Source organism: Styela clava, chromosome 1 (assembly GCF_964204865.1).
Source record: "Styela clava chromosome 1, kaStyClav1.hap1.2, whole genome shotgun sequence".
Taxonomy (NCBI): Eukaryota; Metazoa; Chordata; class Ascidiacea; order Stolidobranchia; family Styelidae; genus Styela; species Styela clava.
The window spans coordinates 9525321-9546328 of record NC_135250.1 but is presented as its reverse complement, the minus strand read 5'-3'; the positions used below and the strand labels follow the sequence as shown (position 1 = coordinate 9546328).

Sequence of the window (21008 nt, the reverse complement as noted above, 5' to 3'; positions counted from 1 at the left end):
TTTTTTAATGTTGTATTTTTTTCTTATTAGTTTGTTCATTATTTTCAATTGTAAAAACTTAATTGCTCATTTATAGGAATTTAAGTTTCGAATAGAAAGGTTATTTTTGTTACAAAGAGCTACATACAGTTACATGTTCATTTTTATTGTACGTTGTATTGTAGTGATCGTTTTCTTCTTATATTTCCCTTCAAAATTCACCCAAATAATGAACAGTATTTGAATGTGCTTTCATGCCGTTCGTGCCATGGTTTTAAAAGAAACAAAGATTACGAAGGAAACATCGCAGACCTATGTCTTTAATAATGAATATTGCTGTTATTATATTGATAGTGTATTGGTACTTTAAAGAAGCGTTTATGTAATGATATATTTGTAAAACTTTTCAGCATCTTAAGTAGTCAATTCTTTAAGTATGCTCTAAGTCTAAACCAACGACTAACATACCGGTCTAAACTAAACAAAGTCTAATATATGAACACGAACACCAAAACGAACTAGGGTATTCAATCTGCCACAATCGACTATCGCCACAAGAATCGAAATTTTTAATTTTTGTGACGTCATCGCAAATACAAACAAATCCCATAGCATCCACAGAAATTGTTGGAATAAATGGAAGTCATAGCCTTCTAGCGAATACAATCTTCAGCTAATGGAAATTTTAAAGCAATTTCACCAGTATGTGGTATACTGTATTATGGCTCCCATTACTTCATGCATGAGTGACCTTGGTTTCTCTCTCCCTTCTTCTTTTGTTGATGCTTCAGTCGATGACTGTGTGTTTCTGTAATACATTTTGAATATCTACAAACATCGTCTATTCTTTGATGTTGATTCGAATTGCCCCGATTCAAAAAGCTGAAACTTACATCCCTAATTATTTATCAATTATTTAAAACATTTAAATGGTGAGTCGGCGTGGTAGGTCGTACGTACGTCAAAATTGACTTAAATGAGATTGGTAAAATTCAAGTATTTGGATTCCATTTGAGCCTTATTTTTAACCTAATTATGTCCTAACCTGATATGTCTCATTCGCAGAAGCTCGCGACTCGCGATTCAAAAGTGCAGTGGCTGAACTAGACAATCTTTAATTTTAAATATTTGTTGCACTCTGACCCAACTTTTGGTGTTTGTCTTGTGCCTCAAATCGACCAAGAGTTTTTTTATTTATACATGTCACTGGCAACATCGTATCGTATATGTTATTTCCGTACTTAGGAAAGCGTTGTTCATTTTCAAACTCATACAAACACCCAGCAGAGATAATTTATTCGCACAAAATTGCAACAGTACTGACACTCGTTCATACTCAGATTTATTTCACAAAAATTCACTATATCAATAATCTCTTTGTCAAATAAATATTGTTATGGTTCATTCAAATATTTTATTGTCATAAGTTTGTTTATGGCAGTGCAAAATCCAAGTAGCATGGAGTGATTGATTGGAAACTCTGAAAATAAAAAAGGAATAATTGAGTTAATCGAAATTTCAAGATATTTTGGCTACAGTTTTTTGCAAAAAATATTACTGAAATGTCTTTAAGAATAATGAGAAAACTGCCATAAATTTAATATTTGAAAAATGATGACAGTTATGAAAAGACACGCATGGTTTTAATATATTGTTAAAAACTTGGTCTGAAAATCGTAGCGATGAAAATGTGACACACGCTACTCAATTGTCTCCCTCAACGCACTCACCTATTTAAACTAACAGTTAATTAAGCTAACAGTAGCAATTTGATATAAGAAGTGTACAATATGGATCGCAAGTAAACTTTTACGCAGTTCAGTTTTCGTAATGTGAGGATATTATCGTTTATATTTACTCTCCTTGTCAGTAGCTCATAAATTCAGACTTTAGTACAGAAGACAATACTCACGTAGGAATATTCATATATGCAGACACCGGGTTTCACTACGGACAAATGCCATTTACAAAGCGGTCTGTAACAGATCAATCCTGGTCTACAGTTTCCATATGTTCCTCCACATTTATCTCCATATCCTCCTCCGCAAACCGGACAGCAACTGAAACACGTGTAAAAATATTTTAACGTAACGTTCAGTACGAAATTGAAATGACATTGTTGCACGTAAACTAAAACATATTAAAGTTTTCAAACGGATAGGTAACATGTGAAACATTACAGCTAAGCGTTATAACGAACTATGTTCTTCTGAATCTGCCCACCCAAAAAAGTTATCCGCTATCACACCCGGTTGACTTTCAGCGTTTTCCAGTTTACTGTCAGTGTGCATACCAGACAAAAAGATTTTTAGCCGAAACTTTAGTTATGTGTAATCGACTGCCTCTTAGCTTTTTTCTGGTCGGATTGGAATGAACTGATCTAGGTCTCTCGTTAATCATTATTTACTAACGTGCACTATAGTTTTTTATAGTCTTAGCAGCTCCTTGTACTTTCGTGTTCGTCAGTAACTTTGCTCGGAGATCAATCTCCTTTATTTTTGAATTAGTACGCGTGACCTTACTTGTTCAAAAATTGTTTTAGAGATGTTGTACAAAATGGGACGAAGGGATACTCTCGGACTGTATTTGTGTAAATGAAGTAATAAATATATATAACTTACCTGCAGCGTGGATAATGATACTTGACTCCTTCCGGACAAAGGGGAAGGGCACAGCGAACCAATGAACAGTCAGGTTTATTATACGGACAGTATGGTTTGTATGCTGCAGTGACAGACAACACTGAGCAAACGGCAAGAATAGCTATGAATGTTTTCATGTTTACGATATTATTACTATATTCAGCCTTCTTCGAACAAAAGTTCAAAGCTAAGATAACCTCTGCTTTCAAAGCTGTGATACAAAAATATAGTGAATATTATCTTAGAAGTACGAAATCAAATATTATATTGGGTAGATAACAGAGAGAACATGCACAAATCGCTTTAAACTACCCTAATCGTGCAAAACATTACATGCAATGAGGTAAATTACAATAACAAATTGGCTATACGATCGAGAAACGATATGAAATACATATAGTCGATTGATGTTTATGATATATAGCTCAATTTTTCAAGACTTTTAAATTTAATTCAGTCATTTATTTCATAATTCTCGCGATCCGTAGCCCTACATCTACACAGCAATCTTTGTCATGTCGGAAGACAACTTGCAATGCTGTCTGAATATTGTGGTGTGTTGTCATTTTATACTATTTCACTATGAAAAATCTTGCAAAATATACTTGCGTTAGACGTCAAATTCCAGCAATTACGCACAACTTTTTTTCAATTTGCGTTACCACATCAAGAATAGCCAGTCATGTTAACGAGTCTCGGAAGTATTTTGCCTTTTTATTCAGGAATACATTAAATGAAAAATTGATATTAATTTTTCCATAAATTAATCATTCGTAGTTAAAATTGCGTATAATTTTAATTCTGACGAAACTCATAAATTAAACGTATATACATAATGAGTTATAATTATAATTAATGGCACTGGGTCGTCGACTTCCCTACAGTGTAACACATTTCGTAGAAATTCTACTTCTTTAAAGTACCAGTCTTTCTCGTAAATGAAACCGTTTTGTCGCGAAATTATCATGTTTATTTTTTTGAAATTGAAATAAAGCTAATAATTTAGATTTTAGATATTAAACTGTTTATTTCCCATTCGTCAAATAATAATAAATGTCATTCCAATTTTCGTTTTTGATTAGGTTTCTCTTTCGATTTGATATAAATGCATCGATTAAACATAATATATATACTTATAATTTGGTATTTGGATCTTTGAACATAAGATATTACGCTTTCGTGTATTTCACAAGCATCCTGTTTTCTTGAATTTAATCAAACTGTTAAAAACTCGGAAAATCTCACTTTTCCCAAGTGGTTAAACCACAAATCAATTCCTCCCGATTTACCCAAGAATTAGGTTAGGCGGTGGCATTGCAGCTGTAATAGCGACGTGCTTCCGACCAGTGATTTCCCTACACCCCCCCTATAGGGGGTGAACACCCCCCCTAAAATTTCAAACACCCCCCCTAATTTTGAGGTGCGATTCCACACTTTATTTCCTAACTCAAGTATAATTGTATTCAAATATAACGATTATGGCATATTTATCAGTGTAGATGAGGGGTTCTAAACCGCAGTCTGCGGGCCAATTACGGCCGGCGTGACGATTTAAAATGGCCCGCCGAACTTGAGTGAAATAGTTTAACGGGCTAACCCTTCATGTGGTACCTTTTGAGTTTTAGATACCGTCTATTGTTACATCATTATCACAGTTTAAGCACGTTTATTTCGTAACAATTGAATTATACCGGTATCTTATGTATACGTATGGGTATTAGGATTACACACTTCAGTATTTTAGATATTTGCCGTATAATTAAGAAAGCTTAAAGATGTCACAAAACGAAAACTAGGCACTGAAAACAGACGTTTTTTAGATGAATGACAGCGTTTTTATTTCTTTATTGAAAAGAATCAAACTTCAGCGATTTGTCTTCTTACCAACAAAATATTTCAGTTCTGAAGGAATACAACATTATGCACCATTATGATCAGTTGACGCGCGTATTTCAAAATTTAATTCATTGCTTAATTCATACAAAAGTCAAACACACATGTTCAAAAAAATGTGAAATGTGTAACAAAACAAGCCATAAGTAGCCATTCATACAATGCCAGATGAGCAAGTAACTTCATTAGTCACTATCAGTTGCAAATTACTTGTTGAAACGTAGTAGTATATATATATTTACGGTTGAAAGCCGTGCTTGTTATCTATTTCCCGGGAATTCTATATTATAATATTATTAATTTATAATATTATAATTATTGATTTCATTACATAACAAACTGTGATGCTAGGTGTATCTAAAATTAAGCTTAGAGCCTATTTTGGTGCCTATTTCTCAAAATTTCCCAGCCGTGTCGTCCCGCACTTTTCCTCGCTCCCCTTTTCTGGCCCTACAATTTTATTCTGCTGTGGATTTTGGCTCGCCGCCAATCAACTTGGAGGGCCCCCCATGTACATCGTTTCTTAAATACATACCATTTTTTTAAGAATACAAATAACCTAGTATTATCTCTAATAGCAAATTATTTACCACCCCCCTAAATTTCGAAACACCCCCCCTAAAATAAAAAGCTGGGGAACATACTGCTTCCGACAAACTGCGTCGATATTGCTGTTAAAAAATCTGATTGTCGGCAAGTTAGCCAAGATCTCCCCATGCCTAATTTCATCTCCGTACGACAATAATTGATCACATCAGGGTGGCCAACCCGCGGCCCGCATGCGGCTCTTTTTGCCTTGGTTATTTTAAGGAAAAAAGAACTCCAGACTACGGTTCATCATATTTCTATTAAACATGCATATTATGATTCATACTGCATTCTTCTTTTACGTTGAAGATACATAAACGCCGCCATTCACTTTACAATACAATCGGCCATTATTACGTCATTTATGAGGCGCAGTTCTTACCACTTCGTGGCAGCTCCTGTCACGAATGAACCGATGACAGCTCTTGCCGTGGTTATAGTGCTATTACCGGTATATCCACAAAGTCATGTACCAGATTTGAGGTAAGGTTCCCATGGTTTGGAAATCCCGCCATGGTTTTGCGGCAGCTTCAGACGCCACAAAGTACTTGAACCTGCACTTGTCATGAAACCCATTTATTGTACTACCGTAAATATAACTACAACGGTACTACAACGGCTGTCGTTATCATATCGAAAACGACGTTCGGCGGCAAACGCGCAGTTTACCATTTGAGTGAAGTGCTGATAAAACCTTACAGATTACGTCGTCGACGACTCGTTTAATTCTGAGACGGATAGTTTGAAGTTCCCTCTAGTATCAGTCCCTCAGATGAGGCTACAACTGAGTCGAAAGTTATCGATCTCCATGAAGAAGACAACCGAAATGCTCTTATGAAAAGCGACCATTGAGGTATAGATAATCATGCCAACGGAAAAATACCCCAATGTCAAACTAGCAGAGCTTGGGATATTGTCAATGTTTAGGTCAACATACGTCTGCGAAGCTGTGTTTTTCTACCCTGAAACACGTGAAATCAAAGCATTGATCTGATCTGAGTGACAATCATATGAAAGAACTGCTTCGATTAGCTACAGCGACATACAAGCCAAACTTAAAGACGATTGTTTGATCTAGGCCAGGGGTCGGGAACCCATGGCTCGCGAGCCATATATGGCTCTTTTGGTGCGGCATATGGCCCCCAGAAAATTCTGATATTCCAAGGCTGAGCTTACTATTGTTACCGGATTTCAAACTATATACAGGGAGTTCTCGGGTTACGACGGTCGCGACTTACGCTGTTTCGAGGTTACGAACGCGCACTCCATAACGCTGTTTCGAGGTAACGAACGCACTCCATAAAAATATAAAAGATAATACTGTACTGTAATATCTAAGCCCTTGAACTGGATCATTGTGATCAAGAAAATCAGTGCTTTAGGCTCATTGGTTTTCGTCATTTACATCGTGAATAACGTAGAGTAGACAATTGCGACATATTACGATTATGAACGAATAATCACTAAGCTTCAGTCACATGGTATACAGTTTCAGTGATACTGTACGCAATTTTGGTTGTTTGAGCCAGGTTTCTCATGACTTCTTTGCTCGTTTTTTTTTTATAACTTTTTGCCCTTTGTTATGGACTCAAAGCGTAAAACAGATGTTTCTAATATACAGTACGATATGTATAGAGTAATTTATGTACTGTACAGTATAATGTTCCGACTTACACTGAAATTCGAGATACGCCGCTTCTCAAGAACGTCGTAAGTCGAGGACTCCCTGTAGTTATAGCCAGTGTTGGGATTCAAATTTTTTGTCAGCCGGTTTCTTCACAAAAGGATATTTTTCAGCCGGTTCTGTTACAAACAGAACATTGACAGTGACCATAATGCTAACCGGTTCGCTGATAAAATTCCGTGAGACGGTTCTATAGAACCGGTGCGAACCGACTGAATCCCACCACTGGTTAAAGCCAAATTGGACAGAACATTTGCCACTACGTTTGTGAACACGCGCTCAGCGCATGTCTATGTTATGTGTGAGAAGTGCCAAACAGCCATTGTGACAAAAAACTAAGGGATTCTGAAACATATTTCTATTTACGCGTGACATATTACGTTTAGAAGATATCCTGGCGTGCTCTCGCCAAAAATTTGTAGCGTACCGACAGTCTATGAAATATTTATCCAAGTTCAGATGATCTTCCAATATGATCTGACGTCAAGTTTCCTCTCAATATTCACTTCAATTTATACTGTTTTGTTCTATTTATTAATTAACAATTCTCAACACAACCAAATACTCCAAACAAAACGACAAGCATACAATAAAGCGACAAGTATCAGGCTGCACAATGCAAGTAAACAGAATATACACAATAAAAACACTTTAAACAGTACTGATGATAGCTAATTCCCTGACAACAACCAAAAATACAACGCTAGAGTAACTACAATGGCACTGTACTGAAACAATAATATCAGCCTCAGAAATTGAGGAAATGAATGAAAATACCCTTCTAGCGAAAAATACAATCTTTACCTACTGAAAATTTCCAAGCAAGTAGTTAATAACAAAGGCGTTTTTTCATAACGAGAAAAAATACTAACAAGGAAATAAACATGGACAAAATAAAAGTAAGAGGGGGTTATTTCATTCGTCAAACCATGAAATACATTATTTAAGCATATATATATATAAGTAATAAATAAACAGATTCTTTTGGTATATGACCGGGAGGCAAAGATACGACGTTTTGTGGTTATCAGAGTCTGTTGCCATCCATACACTTATTGGAGACGAAATTGACCAATGAATAGTTTTGTTAATATGTTGTTGTTGTTGATCATCATGTTGTTAGTATTCCTTCTCTTTTCCCTCTCCTTGTGAAAAAATCGCTTTTCTCATTAACTACTAGACCAAATGCTTTCAAACTTTCCGTAGTTGAAGATTGTATTTTTCGTTAGAAATCTATTACTTTTATTTATTTCCAAAATTTATGAGGGCCCTATGGGATTCGTTATTTGTGTGCGATTACGTCATCAAAATTTGCTCACTTTGTGGTGGTTACGTTTGCCTTAGTCGTGGAGTCTGTGATACGTTTTGGGTTTAGGGCTATATATTTGAGCATCTCTCTCTTGTATAATCAATAAAATATGAATAGTTTCAAATAACAAAAACATAATAACAAAACGATCCATATTCGCTGCGTCTTGCAATCGCCTCATATTATTTGGATCATAATTTTTTTAAACAGAATCAAGCCATTTTTTCTTAAATTTTTCGAATTGAGTCGAATTAATATTGATTCGAATTGCCCCGATTTGAAAAGCTGAAACTTACATTCCTACTCATTTATCAATTTAATACATTAAAACGGTAAGTCGGCGCGGCGCGTCGTACATACGCCAAAAACGAATTATATAAGATTGTTAATTAACATTAATTAAAAAAGTATTTGGATTCCATTCGAGTCTCATTTGTTTGTTAACTTTAGCTTACAAAATCTAATATGTCTCATTAGCAGAAGCTCGCGATTTGAGGCCTTGTGACTCAAAAATCCAGCGGCTGAACTAGACAATCTTTTAATTCCAGAAATTTGTTACACTCAGACCCAACTTTTGGTGTCTTGTTTTGTGGCTCAAATCGACTAAGAGTTTTGAATTTATACCTGTCACTGGAAACATCGTATACATATGTTATATCCGTATTTAGGAAAACGTTGTTTATTTTCAAACCCATACCTTACAAACACCCAGCAGAGATAATTTGTTTGCACAAAATTGCGACAAAACTGACACTTGTTCAAACTCAGATTTATTTCACCAAAATGCACTATATCAATAATCTTTTTGTCAAATAAATATTGTTATGATGCATTCATATATTTTATCGTCATAAGATGGTTTATGGCAGTGCAAAATCCATGTAGCATGGCATGGTTGACTGGAAACTCTGAAAATAAAAATAAAAAAGGAATAAATCGGATATTCGGAATTTCAAGATATTGCGATTACAGTCGGATTGCCTTTTGTGAAAAATATTGCAAAAATGTTTAAGAATAATGATAAAACTGTCATAAATTTAACATTTACAAAACATGACAGTTATGTTAAAAAGTTAATAAATGACATAATCAATTATTTGAGTCTCGTAATGTATCTCAAAGCTAACAGCAGGTCAGAAAATCGTAGCGATTCATAATGTGGCACAAGTTACTCAATTGTCTCCCTCGACGCACTCAACTATTTAAACTAATAGTTAATTAAGCTAACAGTAGTAATTTGATATAAGAAGTGTGCAATATGGATCGTAAGTGAAATTCTACGCAGTTCAGTTTTCATAATGTGAGAATATTATCGTTTATATTCTCTTCTTGTCAGTAGCTCATACCAACATGAAACTTCAGACTTTAGTAAGGCAATACTCACGTAAGAATATTCAGGTATGCAGACACCGGGTTTCAAAACGGACAAATGCCATTTACAAAGCGGTCTGTAACAGAACAATCCTGGTCTACAGTTTCCATATGTTCCTCCACATTTATCTCCATATCCTCCTCCGCAAACCGGACAGCAACTGAAACACGTGTAAAAATATTTTAATGTAACGTTCAGTATGAAATTGAAATGACATTGTCGCACGTAAACTAAAATATATTGAAGTTTTCAAACGGATAGGTTATATTCGAAACATTACAACTAAGCGGTATAATGAACTATGTTCTTCTGAATCTGCCCACCCAAAAAAGTTATCAGCTATCACACCCGGTTGACTTTCAGCGTTTTACAGTTTACTGTCAGTGTGAATACGAGACAAAAAGATTTTTTGGCCGAAACTTTAGTTATGTGGAATCGACTGCCTCTTAGCTGTTTTCCTGGTCGTATTGAAATGAACTGCTCTAGGTCTCTTGTTAATCATTATTTACGGTGAACGTACATTTGAACCCACGTACATTTGAACCCATGTGTATATCCGCGGGTTCAATCTATATGCGGGTGCTAAAACCCATGGGCAGGGTTAGTATGGGTTCAAATATCCGCAAAACAAAAAATATTTCCATAGGTGCAATAGTATGCAGGTGCAGTTGTCGTGGGTTCAAATGTAATGAAACCATTACTTACTAACGTGCACTATAGTTCTTTATAGTCTTAGCTCCTGGCACTTTCGTGGTCGTCAGTAACTTTGCTCGGAGATCAAACTCCTTTATTTCTGAATTAGTGCGTATGGCCTTGCTCTAAGCTAATTTCTTCGAAAACTCGTGGGAGATTTTGTACAAAATGGGACGGAGGGGTCCTCTCGGGATATATTTGTGTAAATGAAATAATAACTATATATACCTTACCTGCAGCGCGGAGTATTATACTTGACTCCTTTCGGACAGATGGGAAGGGCACAAAGAACCAATGAACAGTCAGGTTTATACGGACAGTATGGTTTGTATGCTGCAGTGAGAGACAACACTGCGCTAATGGTCAGAATAGCTATAAATGTTTTCATGTTTCCGATATTATCACTGTATTCAGCCTTCTTCGAACGAAAAGTTTTAAGCTACGATAAGCTCTACCTTCAAAACTGTGATAAAAAAAATATAATTATTATAGTAATTATTATCTTAAGAGTACATAATCAAATATTATGTAGATAACAGTAAGTCCGCGCACAAATAGCTTTAAACTACCCTAATCGTGAAAACAACATTACATAAAAAATAGTGAATTACAATAAAAAATTGGCTATTCGATCGAGAAACACATACGTATTACTATAACTATATGAAGTACATATAGTCGATCGATGTTGATGATACAGCTCAATTCTTTGAAACATTCAAATTTCATTCAGTCATTTATTCCATATTTCTCGCGATACGCAGCCTTACAACTAATCAGCAATCTTTGTCATGTCGGAAGACAACTTGCAATGCTGTCTAAATATTGTGGTGTGTTGTCATTTTATACCATTTTACTATGAAAAATCTTGCAAAATATACTTGCGTTAGACGTCAAATTCCAGCAATTACGCACAACCTTTTTTCAATTTGCGTTACCACATCAAGAATAGCCAGTCATGTAAACGAGTCTCGAAGGATTTTTGCTTTTTTATCCAGGAATTCATTAAATAAAAAATTAATAATAATTTCCCCATAAATTAATCATTCGTGGTCGAAATTGCGCATAATTTTAATTCTGACAAGTGACGAAACTCATAAATTAAACGTATATACATAATGGATTATAATTATAATTAATGGCACCACTGGGTCGTAGACTTCCCTACAGTATAACACATTTCGTAGAAATTCTACTTCTTTAAAGTACCAGTCTTTCTTGTGAATGAAACCGTTTTGTCGCGAAATTATCATGGTAAATATTTTGAAATTGAAATAAATCTAATAATTTTGATATTAGGCTTATTATTTTTCTTTTTTTCGAATAATAATAAAAGCTCATTCAGATTTTCGATTTCCATTAAGTTTCATTTTTGATTTGATATAATTGCATCGATTAAACATAATATACTTATAATTTGGTTCTTTGAATATAAGATATTACGCTTTCGTGTAATGCACAAGCATCTTGCTTACCTGAATTTTTTTGGTTAAGTACTTACTACATCATACTCAGAGGTGCCCTAACATAGTTGCTAGTACAAACATAAATATACGGTAACTTTAGAAGTTCATAAAATTAAATAAACAAAATACGCATTCTCGTTAAAATCCGATTTCTTATCAAATAATTTATCCGAGTATCTTGCTAGAGTGGCCTGGTAATAGTACATTCTCTGTGTTTGCGAAACTATTCTGTTGAAATTTGCTTTCCGTTAAACTTTTATTTAGGAAAACTACCGATACGCGAGAGTTGCAGTTTTATATTTATCACACACAAAAAAAAGTACTTCCGAATATTGACTCATCAATTTAATGATAAAAAGACACTTTTATATCCATATGAAAACGAATCCGTACAAGTGATTAGGGGGAATAATTTTTCTATGAAAACTAATGGCAGGTATTGTCACGCCTTGCAGCAATGTTAGTTGTTATTTATATTGCGCTCATGTGATATTATATCCGAGATTTTTTTTGTGTTTAAAAAAATCTGAATATAGGAAGGTGAGTCAAGATCTCCCCATGCCTAATTTTGATCGCACGACAATAATTGAGCACATAGATCTCATTCGCGAATCCACACTTAGAGCAAGTCACCAATGGTTTACACGTACCGGAAACTGTTTGCGATGCCTATATAATTAAGCCCCTGAAACCCAAAAAAACCTCAACCTTAGAGAATGAGACAATAGTGGAAAAGAAGTGATTCGTGCAACCGAACCTAGCATTGCCAAGAGTTGTTTTCCTGTAGCTCTCGCCACTGTTTCAATCAACGGGCGGGCGTTGGATACATACCATGACAATGCAGTGTCCATTGGATTGGAGGATTGGGAGGTTTTTACAATTAGATAGTCGATTTACGTCGTCTCTTCGCCAACCGAGTACGATTATATAGAGTCATAGACCATGAAGTCCGGGTTTGTAAACGCACGTTGATAACAAATGAAGAACGTAAACGTCTAAATTTATATTTCAAAATCATTTCTGAATAATTGTTCATTTCAGACAGATGCGTACTGAATGAACAACTTGTATTTAAAAGAAATTGAGCTGTAATAAACGCAAACCAGAAAACGTGACGTCATAATATGCGTTTTAAACAGGAGGGGAAGAGAAGGAGCCATGACCTCCGTTCCCTCAGTACGCGAGTGCATATATGTCTCCACTTTTCAGGGATGAGTGGAGATCTTTCAAGTATCGCAATCACGGATTCATAGCAAAACAATCACATCTGTTTTGGGAAACTAATTTAGAACAAGGGCGACATCAATAATTACTGTAGGCTAATTTGCCTGCAACACCAAAATCGAGCAATAGCAGGCGACGAATTGAACCGAGAGAGTGTGCAGTGATGAAGCATGGTCGGTTCACGGTCCAACATAAACAATGGTGGTCACAGTGGCGGCGCGTCAATAGGGCCAACCGGGGCAATTCCCCGGTTGTTTTTTCGGTATAATAAAAAATACCTCAATATCGGTTGCACAGACTGTCTACACTAGCCATATTCTTCCGACATGGTTCATTTTTCGCTCGCAAAGCCTTCGCCGAACGTCGACGGGGCGACGCCGATTTTGCCCCGGTTGCTCATTGTATATCGTATTCTCTCTTTTATCTTCCACTCGCCGCGTTTGTCTCGTTTGTTTTCTGTTACTTTTACTAAATCATCGGGGGCTAGCCCCGAAATTATGACGACACAATGCCGACGTTTCTTACAACAACGTGTTGACTTATTCACGCATTCCTTCTCGTTCGTTGGTTGCTTAAAGAGTTGATAGTTTCCTCGCCTTCGTTTTTGTCGCTTGTTTCGCTATTTGAATCAGTTAGAGACCTTTAGTCCATTTGCTTTCGATTTTCCACATTCCTTTTGAGCTCCTCACTTCTTTCCGGCTTCGCATTTCTTAGCCTTAGACCTCATAATGAATAAGGTTGATGCACTACTTCGCACTCCGTTTTCGCAGCTGCCGCTGGAACAAAAATTAGAGGTACAACGTCTTGGGCCTTATCAACCAAAAAATTGTTCACTGGAACAATCCCATGACGGAGGAAAGCGTCGGCGTACATTCTGCGCAGAAACTTGGTATAAAAAACACGAATGGTTGTGTTACAACGAGGACAAAAATGCACTTTTTTGTTTTTATTGCCTACTTATTGCTACCGCCCGTGACTCACGTTGGTGTAAATTTGGTTTTAGAGATCTTGAACATCTTTCCGAGCGTGCCAGGGATCATCAATCTTCTATGGAGCATCTGGACAATGCAGTAAAATACCGAACATTCGGAAATGTTAATATTGCAGCACAGTTGGATGAAGGACGCGCGGTTTCTATTCGTCGGCACAACCAAAACGTCGAGAAAAACCGCCATGTTCTCGGTCGGTTGATAGATGTTTTGAAGTTCATTGGTTGTCACGAGCTGTCCCTCCATGGGCACGATGAACGGGCTGGCTCTTCTAATAGAGGGGTATTTTTGGATATGGTGGAATACACCGCTTCCCTAGATACAGTATTGAGAGATCATCTTGATGCCGCAACTGTTTCGAAAGGGACATCTAAGGATATCCAAAATGATTTGCTCGACTCAATGTATACAATTTATTTACAACATTTGGCTCTGGAAATTGAGAATTGCCAGTTCCTTTCGATTCAGTCTGACGAGACAACTGACATCACGTGCGTTTCCCGAGTGGCTGTGATTTTTCGGTTTGTGAAAGATGGTAAACCTACCGAGAGATTTCACAGCTTTGTACCAATCGTTGATCGCACGGCTTGCGGGATATCGGCTGTACTGAAAGAAGTGTTACAGCCTTACAACGCGAAGTCAAAATTGATAGCTCAAACTTATGACGGCGCGGCAGTCATGAGTGGGTCGAAACATGGTGTTCAAGTTTATATAAAAGAAGATTTTCCTCATGCGCATTTTTTACATTGTTATGCACACCAATTTAACCTCGTTATTAAAAATATGTGTCTTGATACCCCTCTCGTCCGTATATTTTTTGCAAATGTTTCGGGGTTTTCTTCATTTTTTTCCGTTTCGCCGAAGCGCTCTGACCTCCTTCGCCAGATATGTAGCCGCCGTCTCCCAGCTTTTGCACCAACACGTTGGAACTTCCAATCACGCGTGGTGCAGGGCGTGTTCGAAATTAGATCTGAGCTCATTGAGTGTTTCAATGGCATTCAGAGCTCTCCGGTTTGGGACGAACGCTCTGTGAGGGAGGCGGCAGGTCTAAAGCGTCTGCTAGAAGATGGTGAGTTTTCATTTTTTCTCGCTTTTTTCTCCACAATATTCTATTACGTGGATGTATTATACGGCGCATTGCAGTCAAGGCTAATGGATGGAGCGTCTGTGTAGTCGTGTATTTCAGACTTCTGCGATGCTGTATCTCGTATCCGGGAAACAATAAAATACGACGACACATGGAGTGCTTCTTTACGCCGCGGGCAAACAACGCAGCGTTTGATTTTGTCTGCAAAGGAATGCTGTGACATTCTGGTGAATCAAATAGGCGATTGTCTGCGCACTGAACACCTTGCCGCGTTCTCTTTGATGAACCTCAAAAATTTTTCAAAATTTGCACGTCAATTTCCCATCCATTTGTTGGCTACTGTCTCCAAATTTTACCCCATAATAAACGTGGGTAAATTGGAAAATGAATTGCGATTTATATACACCAATCAAACTTTTTTGAACATCACATCAACTTGCGCGCTCTATGGGTTCCTCATAGATAACACTCTAGTAACTACCTTTGCGGCGTCTGCAAAATTTCTGGACATCATTTTGACGACGCCCATTTCTTCCGCCGACGCAGAGCGAACATTCAGCACGCTGAAGCGTATTAAAACGTATCTCAGAAACACAATGAAGCAAGATAGATTAAATTTCTTGGCTGTTTTATCCATTCACAGAGACGTTATTTCTGGGATGCATGACTTTAATCAGCGCGTTATTGAGCATTTTGCTTCCAAGAAACCGCGGCGTGTTGCATATATGTTCAAGCAGTAGAAGTCTAGCAGCATATATATCTATGAGTGAGCGACGCATGTCCTTATCTTTGCATTAACTTTCCTTTCTTCATAGTAACATTTTTCAAACCTTATTTTAGGTTTTGTCTGCTTTCCCGAAGTTTCTGTTAATGTGCCATTTTATTTATCTGGGTAAATATTGCCTTTCCTTTTGAAAGAGGTTTCAAAATAAACTATGTCTATATTTATTAATCCCTTGACTTGGACCGGTTTTAAAGACACTTTCTTATCGTTAAAAATTGTCGCTTTTGCCGATTGGTTGTTACCGATGGAATGGTTTTTATATTCATAAAATGATGGGAGAACTTACAGCGCTCATCCTGTCCTCGTAGATGGGGGTGACTTGGTCCCGCAGTAGCTTGCCCCGGTTGTCAAAATGACCATGCGCCGCCACTGGGTGGTCATATTTTCCGGGAAACAAGCGCCCAATCGGATAGTCTATCAACCGCATTAAAAACTTGACAACAACTAGCTGATCCAAGTCGTGAAAGTCAAATGCCAGAAATGGATGTTTCCCGGCCCTCGAATTGCTTGAATATCTGTATGAACCAATGATTCAATAGTCTGAGCGGCTGCGCAAATTGCAATTGTTGAGTCATTTTTGCTGATTGGTCATTGTTATGAAAATAAATACAGCAATCGATTCTCATTCATAATGCCATGACTGGAATTGATTAGACCCAGTAATGCCATAAAACAGCTCAACCCAACGTCAAGCTCAACACGGACGGCACGAAGAAATGGCTAATAACTGGTCCAGACCACAATTCACTTCCTGGCTTCTATTTGTATCGAGAATCTAGCCACATATTACCTGCCCGACCGTTTACCTTGTACAGCCAACAGAATTTATAATCCCGTCTTGATACCGACTAGTCGAACAAAAACCCTACTGAATTTTGATCTAATGTACATGCTCTATATTTGAAAAAAAATTATTTTGACCAAATCTTGATTAACCCGCCCTCGTATAATATTAATTTTTGTCACTAATTGTGACCTATTCTAACAACAGCTTTGTAACATTCGAAATACCTTGTTTCCCTGAAAATAAGACCTAGCCTATAAATAAGACCTACCTGAATTTTAAAAAATGATTTCAATATAAGCCCTACTCAAAAAGCCCGGATGTCGGTAATTTTCCGAACGTTGAATGAAATTAATTTCACTTTTATGTGATCAAAGTTGTGATTAAACTTGGTGGCTCGTTACTTTCAGCGAGAAAATTTTTTATCCGGATTCCAGACTACAGGTTCCGGCTCTCCACTACCACTAGTGTTCGACCCGAAGATATTTACGTAATTTTGACATGGATGGTTAGTTCCAGGTGAGTTTATTTCTGACGTCATAGTGGCGCCGTCATTCTTGGAAATTTTTCAAGTTCGAGTCTTCACCTCAGGCAGGTGGAATTGTTTTCCAAAACCTGGAGCCAGATCTGAAGATAATCGTAAGAAAAGTGACCATTCGAAGTGAAAGTCAGTAGCTGGCAGTGAAGTTAGATGCAAGTTAATGACGGCATACCATACAGGCATAAGACAGTACTGCAGTAGGAGTAAGGTCAATTGATTGATTCCTCAATTGTGTAAGCCAGTAAGCTGAGGTACCGTTATTGTATAGATTGTTCGGCAGAGATTATTCATTTCTACAAAACTGTTTTGAATACACAATGTGAAACCTTAAAAACAAAAATCTTTTGCTATTTCCGAGAAATTTTTCAGCCCAATATCATCTGACAGACAGAGTGAAATTCTTGAAACACGTGTATAATTCAAATCCAACCCACTCAATTTTAAACCAAGCATTGATGTCCTATGCCAAATAAAGTGTATCGATCCATCGAGACAGACCTTTATTTTAAAAAAATCAAAGTTTGGGTTAACGTTATATTTTCTTTTCACATCACGTTTTTTTGGTGTTATTTAAGCAGTAACAGCATTTACTTCACGAGACCCCATAGGCCTACTGTATTATGTATATTGAAAATTCTTAAACAAATGCCATATCGAAAATGTAGAAGAAGGATTCGTGGTCGCAAAAAGCTCACCAATAGCACAATTATCGGGAATATTTGGTTTTTTATATTTCTCAATATTATTTTAGCTCAATAACATAATGCAATGAGTAGTACTGCATTATATAAAAATGCTGACACTGCTTTATTAAGCAAAAAAGAGTCTTATTTGAAATATAATACATTATCATCATCTGGTCATCAAACAAGCAGTTCGGATGAAATATCCGGTGTCGTAAAAAGCAGCTTGCGGAGAAAAGTAAAAGAAACGCACGATGATACTCAACTAATTGAATTAAAAGATACCAATTATAATAAAAATGGAGAAAGTGGAAATTTTAGTAATGGAAATAAATCAAACACTGTGTTACTCACCGAAGATATACTGCCTAACGATACGTTGCAATCTTTTTCACTGCGATATGGATGCTCTGTAAGTTGTATAAAGATTGTTTAAATTTCACACAGTATATTATTTATTTGGTGTTATTTATCTATCATAAAATTTCTTTTATCAGTCATTTTGTTTTATATTTCATATTTTTTCAGATTAATGACATCAAAAGAGCAAACGGACTGATAAAGGAACAGGATTTTTATGCTTTAAAAACTATTAAAATACCTGTAAGTCGCTACAGTTTACTAACAGTTCCTGAGGAAAAACAAAGACATCGAGAAATTTATGATCAGTTTTATTCACAAGATACTGCTTCTTCATCTGCTCTTATTTCAACCAGTATTGACTCTGATGTGAAACGTTCTTTCGAAACTATCTTGCCAAGCCATGCTGATAGTTCCGGTAAATCATCGCAAAATACGAGTCCTGAAATACAATCTTCTTCTGAATTTGATTCTTCAGAAAGTTTAGAAGAAACAGCATCACTTTTAGTGCAATCCAACAGACCAAAACGTGTTGACGCAGCTGATAAAAATGATACGAACAGTTACCTCAAAAAGCTTGATAAAGATATAAGAAAGACCGTCAAGAAAGCTGATATAGGAAATGATAAAACACCTCACAATGAGAGTTTAAATGAGGTACTGTCTTCAATTCAATTTTATCCCAGCGAACAGACAATGCCTCCCCCAAACAGAGTTAAAAAAACTAATGGTGCGGATTGCGGTTTAAAATGGTGGTCTGTGATATTATGCTTTTTTCTCATTTTACTTATTATTATCATCCTAGCTGTTTTTGAGTATTATAGATCGAAATAGTGTACTGCCAGAAGTTAGAATCTAGTGTCTTATTGCCAATTTGTTCCATAGAAACTAGGGTGCTGTGGTAATGTATGGTATTGTTTATGGTTTCTTTCGTCGGTGTAAAAGGTTTTAGAATTGATTTAGAATGCGCTTGAAGAGGTTATCAATCCCAAACATATTTTTGAACTTTCCTGACCATTCATATATATATTTATTAATTCAGTATACTTGAAAATTTGAAGGATGATTTTGTGACCAGAAAATATCTAATTTGAAAAACGTGCTTAGTGATCAATATTTTATGGGTAGTCTGAATTTATTCCAATAGAATATGGGAAATATAGGTTGTAGTTTTTGCACTGTAAAAAGAGAATGGGCAACATAATTCATTTGTTTGTCCTCTGTAATCATGGCACTGCTTATTCAAATTTTATACATCATGAAAATTAATATGTTCCCAACCCGTTAATTAAATATTTACTCGTTATAATTTAAATCAGGTTTGCGTGTCAATAGGACATGCTGTAACAGTTCCTTTTTTACTAAACCACTCCTTTCTGAAGACGGCCTTTGTAACTAAATCGTAAAAAAGAGGATGCCATTTCTCAATTTCCATGATAATAGAATTGTTTTTAGAATTAAATCATGCATTACATTTATTCAGTTCAGTTCTACCCCTTAAACAGAGCTGGAAAAACTTGGTTTGCTCCCAGATATGACGCATTACCTATATATACAACTGTTGTAATTCTGTCAATGTTAAAAATGTTTGAATGAAGTGATTTACTTAGGTATAATTTTAGAAATATGCGGGTAAATTTTTACAATGGCCAAGCATTTAAACAGTCATTTTCCTTCAATTATGCTCCAGTGATCACTTAGTAACTAGATGTCACCTGCATGTAAAGTTGACATAACATCTTCAAATTTCCATTTTGGTTTTCACATATTGCTGTCGAAACTTCATTAGCAGAACGTTCCATCTTTGTTAAATGCTATGCAACTCAACTATCTATTAATATAGGAATGACTACCTTTTCATAAAAAAGTGTATATCTATTGATGATTATATGTGTTCTTCCATAGTTAGTTTATGACATAATATATTATATGGTTGTTTCACTTGAGTAGTTAGGTATTTGAGTTTGAATGGTGGGAAGAGTGTGAACTTTATAGAGCTGTATGTTGCAAGAATTTTGAAATAACTTTTGTTTTGCTAGATGGTTTTTATATATATGACAATGTTCCATTTTTCATTCCAATTTGAGTCATTTGATATCCTTACTTACATATTGTCCACAAAATTGTTTCATGACCTTTTCAACCTTTTTTTTAACTGACCATAATTTAGGAAAAATAAATTTTGTGGAATCTCGCGTCCCAAGAATATATGCTTAAATATTAAAATTAGAATAATAATACAAATTAAGCCTTCAAAATCACCTTGAACCTGCCAATGAGAAAGCTGCGCTCGTTTGCCATTTGCGTAACATAGTTTTATTCAAGCATAGCAAAAGATGCTGCCAAGTTTCACGCTGTGATACTTATCAAATATACAATTAATAGTAGGAAACATAATAAATACGAAATTTTTTGACTTTTAGTTGAAAAAACAAGCATCCAAACTTTGGGTCATGTACTAGTGCATACAAAAAGCCAAAAAGTGTTAACCTGTCATGCCCATTGTTAGGATTTATTAAATCTGGCATAGCACAGTACCTTGTGCAATAGATATTAGTAATGTCTGGTAATTTATAAGAGTTACTATAACAGATAATGATTGCATATTTATTTTCTGTCTAGGAAATATTCTAAATTTAATTATGACTAGCCAATATCTTATTTTTTGTGTGTGCGATAATATATTTTGTTGTAGATGAGCTGTGAGATCCTTTGAACATAAAATAAATAGAACATATGAGAAAAGTGCAGTATTTATATTATCATATCAGCAATTGAGAGTCTATCAGGTATATCCAAAAGCAGGTTCAGAATCAATCAGGGCTGGAAATGCTGTAATGTTTTGTTGCAGCCTATCTTAACCATATTAGATAGACGTGGCGCTATTAGAAATTTATCCAATTATCTAATCATTTTTTTCTCATTCATAG

General features: G+C 36.0%; 4 protein-coding genes across 4 annotated transcripts in view; 1 reads left to right on the top strand and 3 right to left on the bottom strand.

The window, feature by feature from the left end:
* Window positions 1–21008, bottom strand: part of LOC120348241 (putative MFS-type transporter C09D4.1) — a 282049-nt gene that overhangs the window by 138473 nt on the left and 122568 nt on the right. The gene's annotated exons all lie outside the window — the stretch shown is intronic.
* On the bottom strand, window positions 1300–2816 carry LOC120347227 (serine protease HTR4-like). The gene is made up of 3 exons (XM_039417137.2): window positions 2601–2816; window positions 1892–2039; window positions 1300–1459 (listed from the first exon to the last, which is right to left on the bottom strand). Exons 1-3 carry the CDS (start codon window positions 2756–2758, stop codon window positions 1412–1414), a joined length of 354 nt encoding a protein of 117 aa, XP_039273071.2. The 5' UTR covers window positions 2759–2816; the 3' UTR covers window positions 1300–1411.
* On the bottom strand, window positions 8849–10619 carry LOC120347236 (serine protease HTR4-like). Its single transcript, XM_039417148.2, has 3 exons — window positions 10394–10619; window positions 9480–9627; window positions 8849–9003 (listed from the first exon to the last, which is right to left on the bottom strand). The coding sequence occupies exons 1-3, from the start codon at window positions 10546–10548 to the stop codon at window positions 8956–8958; spliced, it is 351 nt and encodes a 116-aa protein (XP_039273082.2). The 5' UTR covers window positions 10549–10619; the 3' UTR covers window positions 8849–8955.
* Window positions 17696–20828, top strand: LOC120341068 (lysM and putative peptidoglycan-binding domain-containing protein 3-like). The gene is made up of 2 exons (XM_039409502.2): window positions 17696–18130; window positions 18247–20828. The coding sequence occupies exons 1-2, from the start codon at window positions 17804–17806 to the stop codon at window positions 18910–18912; spliced, it is 993 nt and encodes a 330-aa protein (XP_039265436.2). The 5' UTR covers window positions 17696–17803; the 3' UTR covers window positions 18913–20828.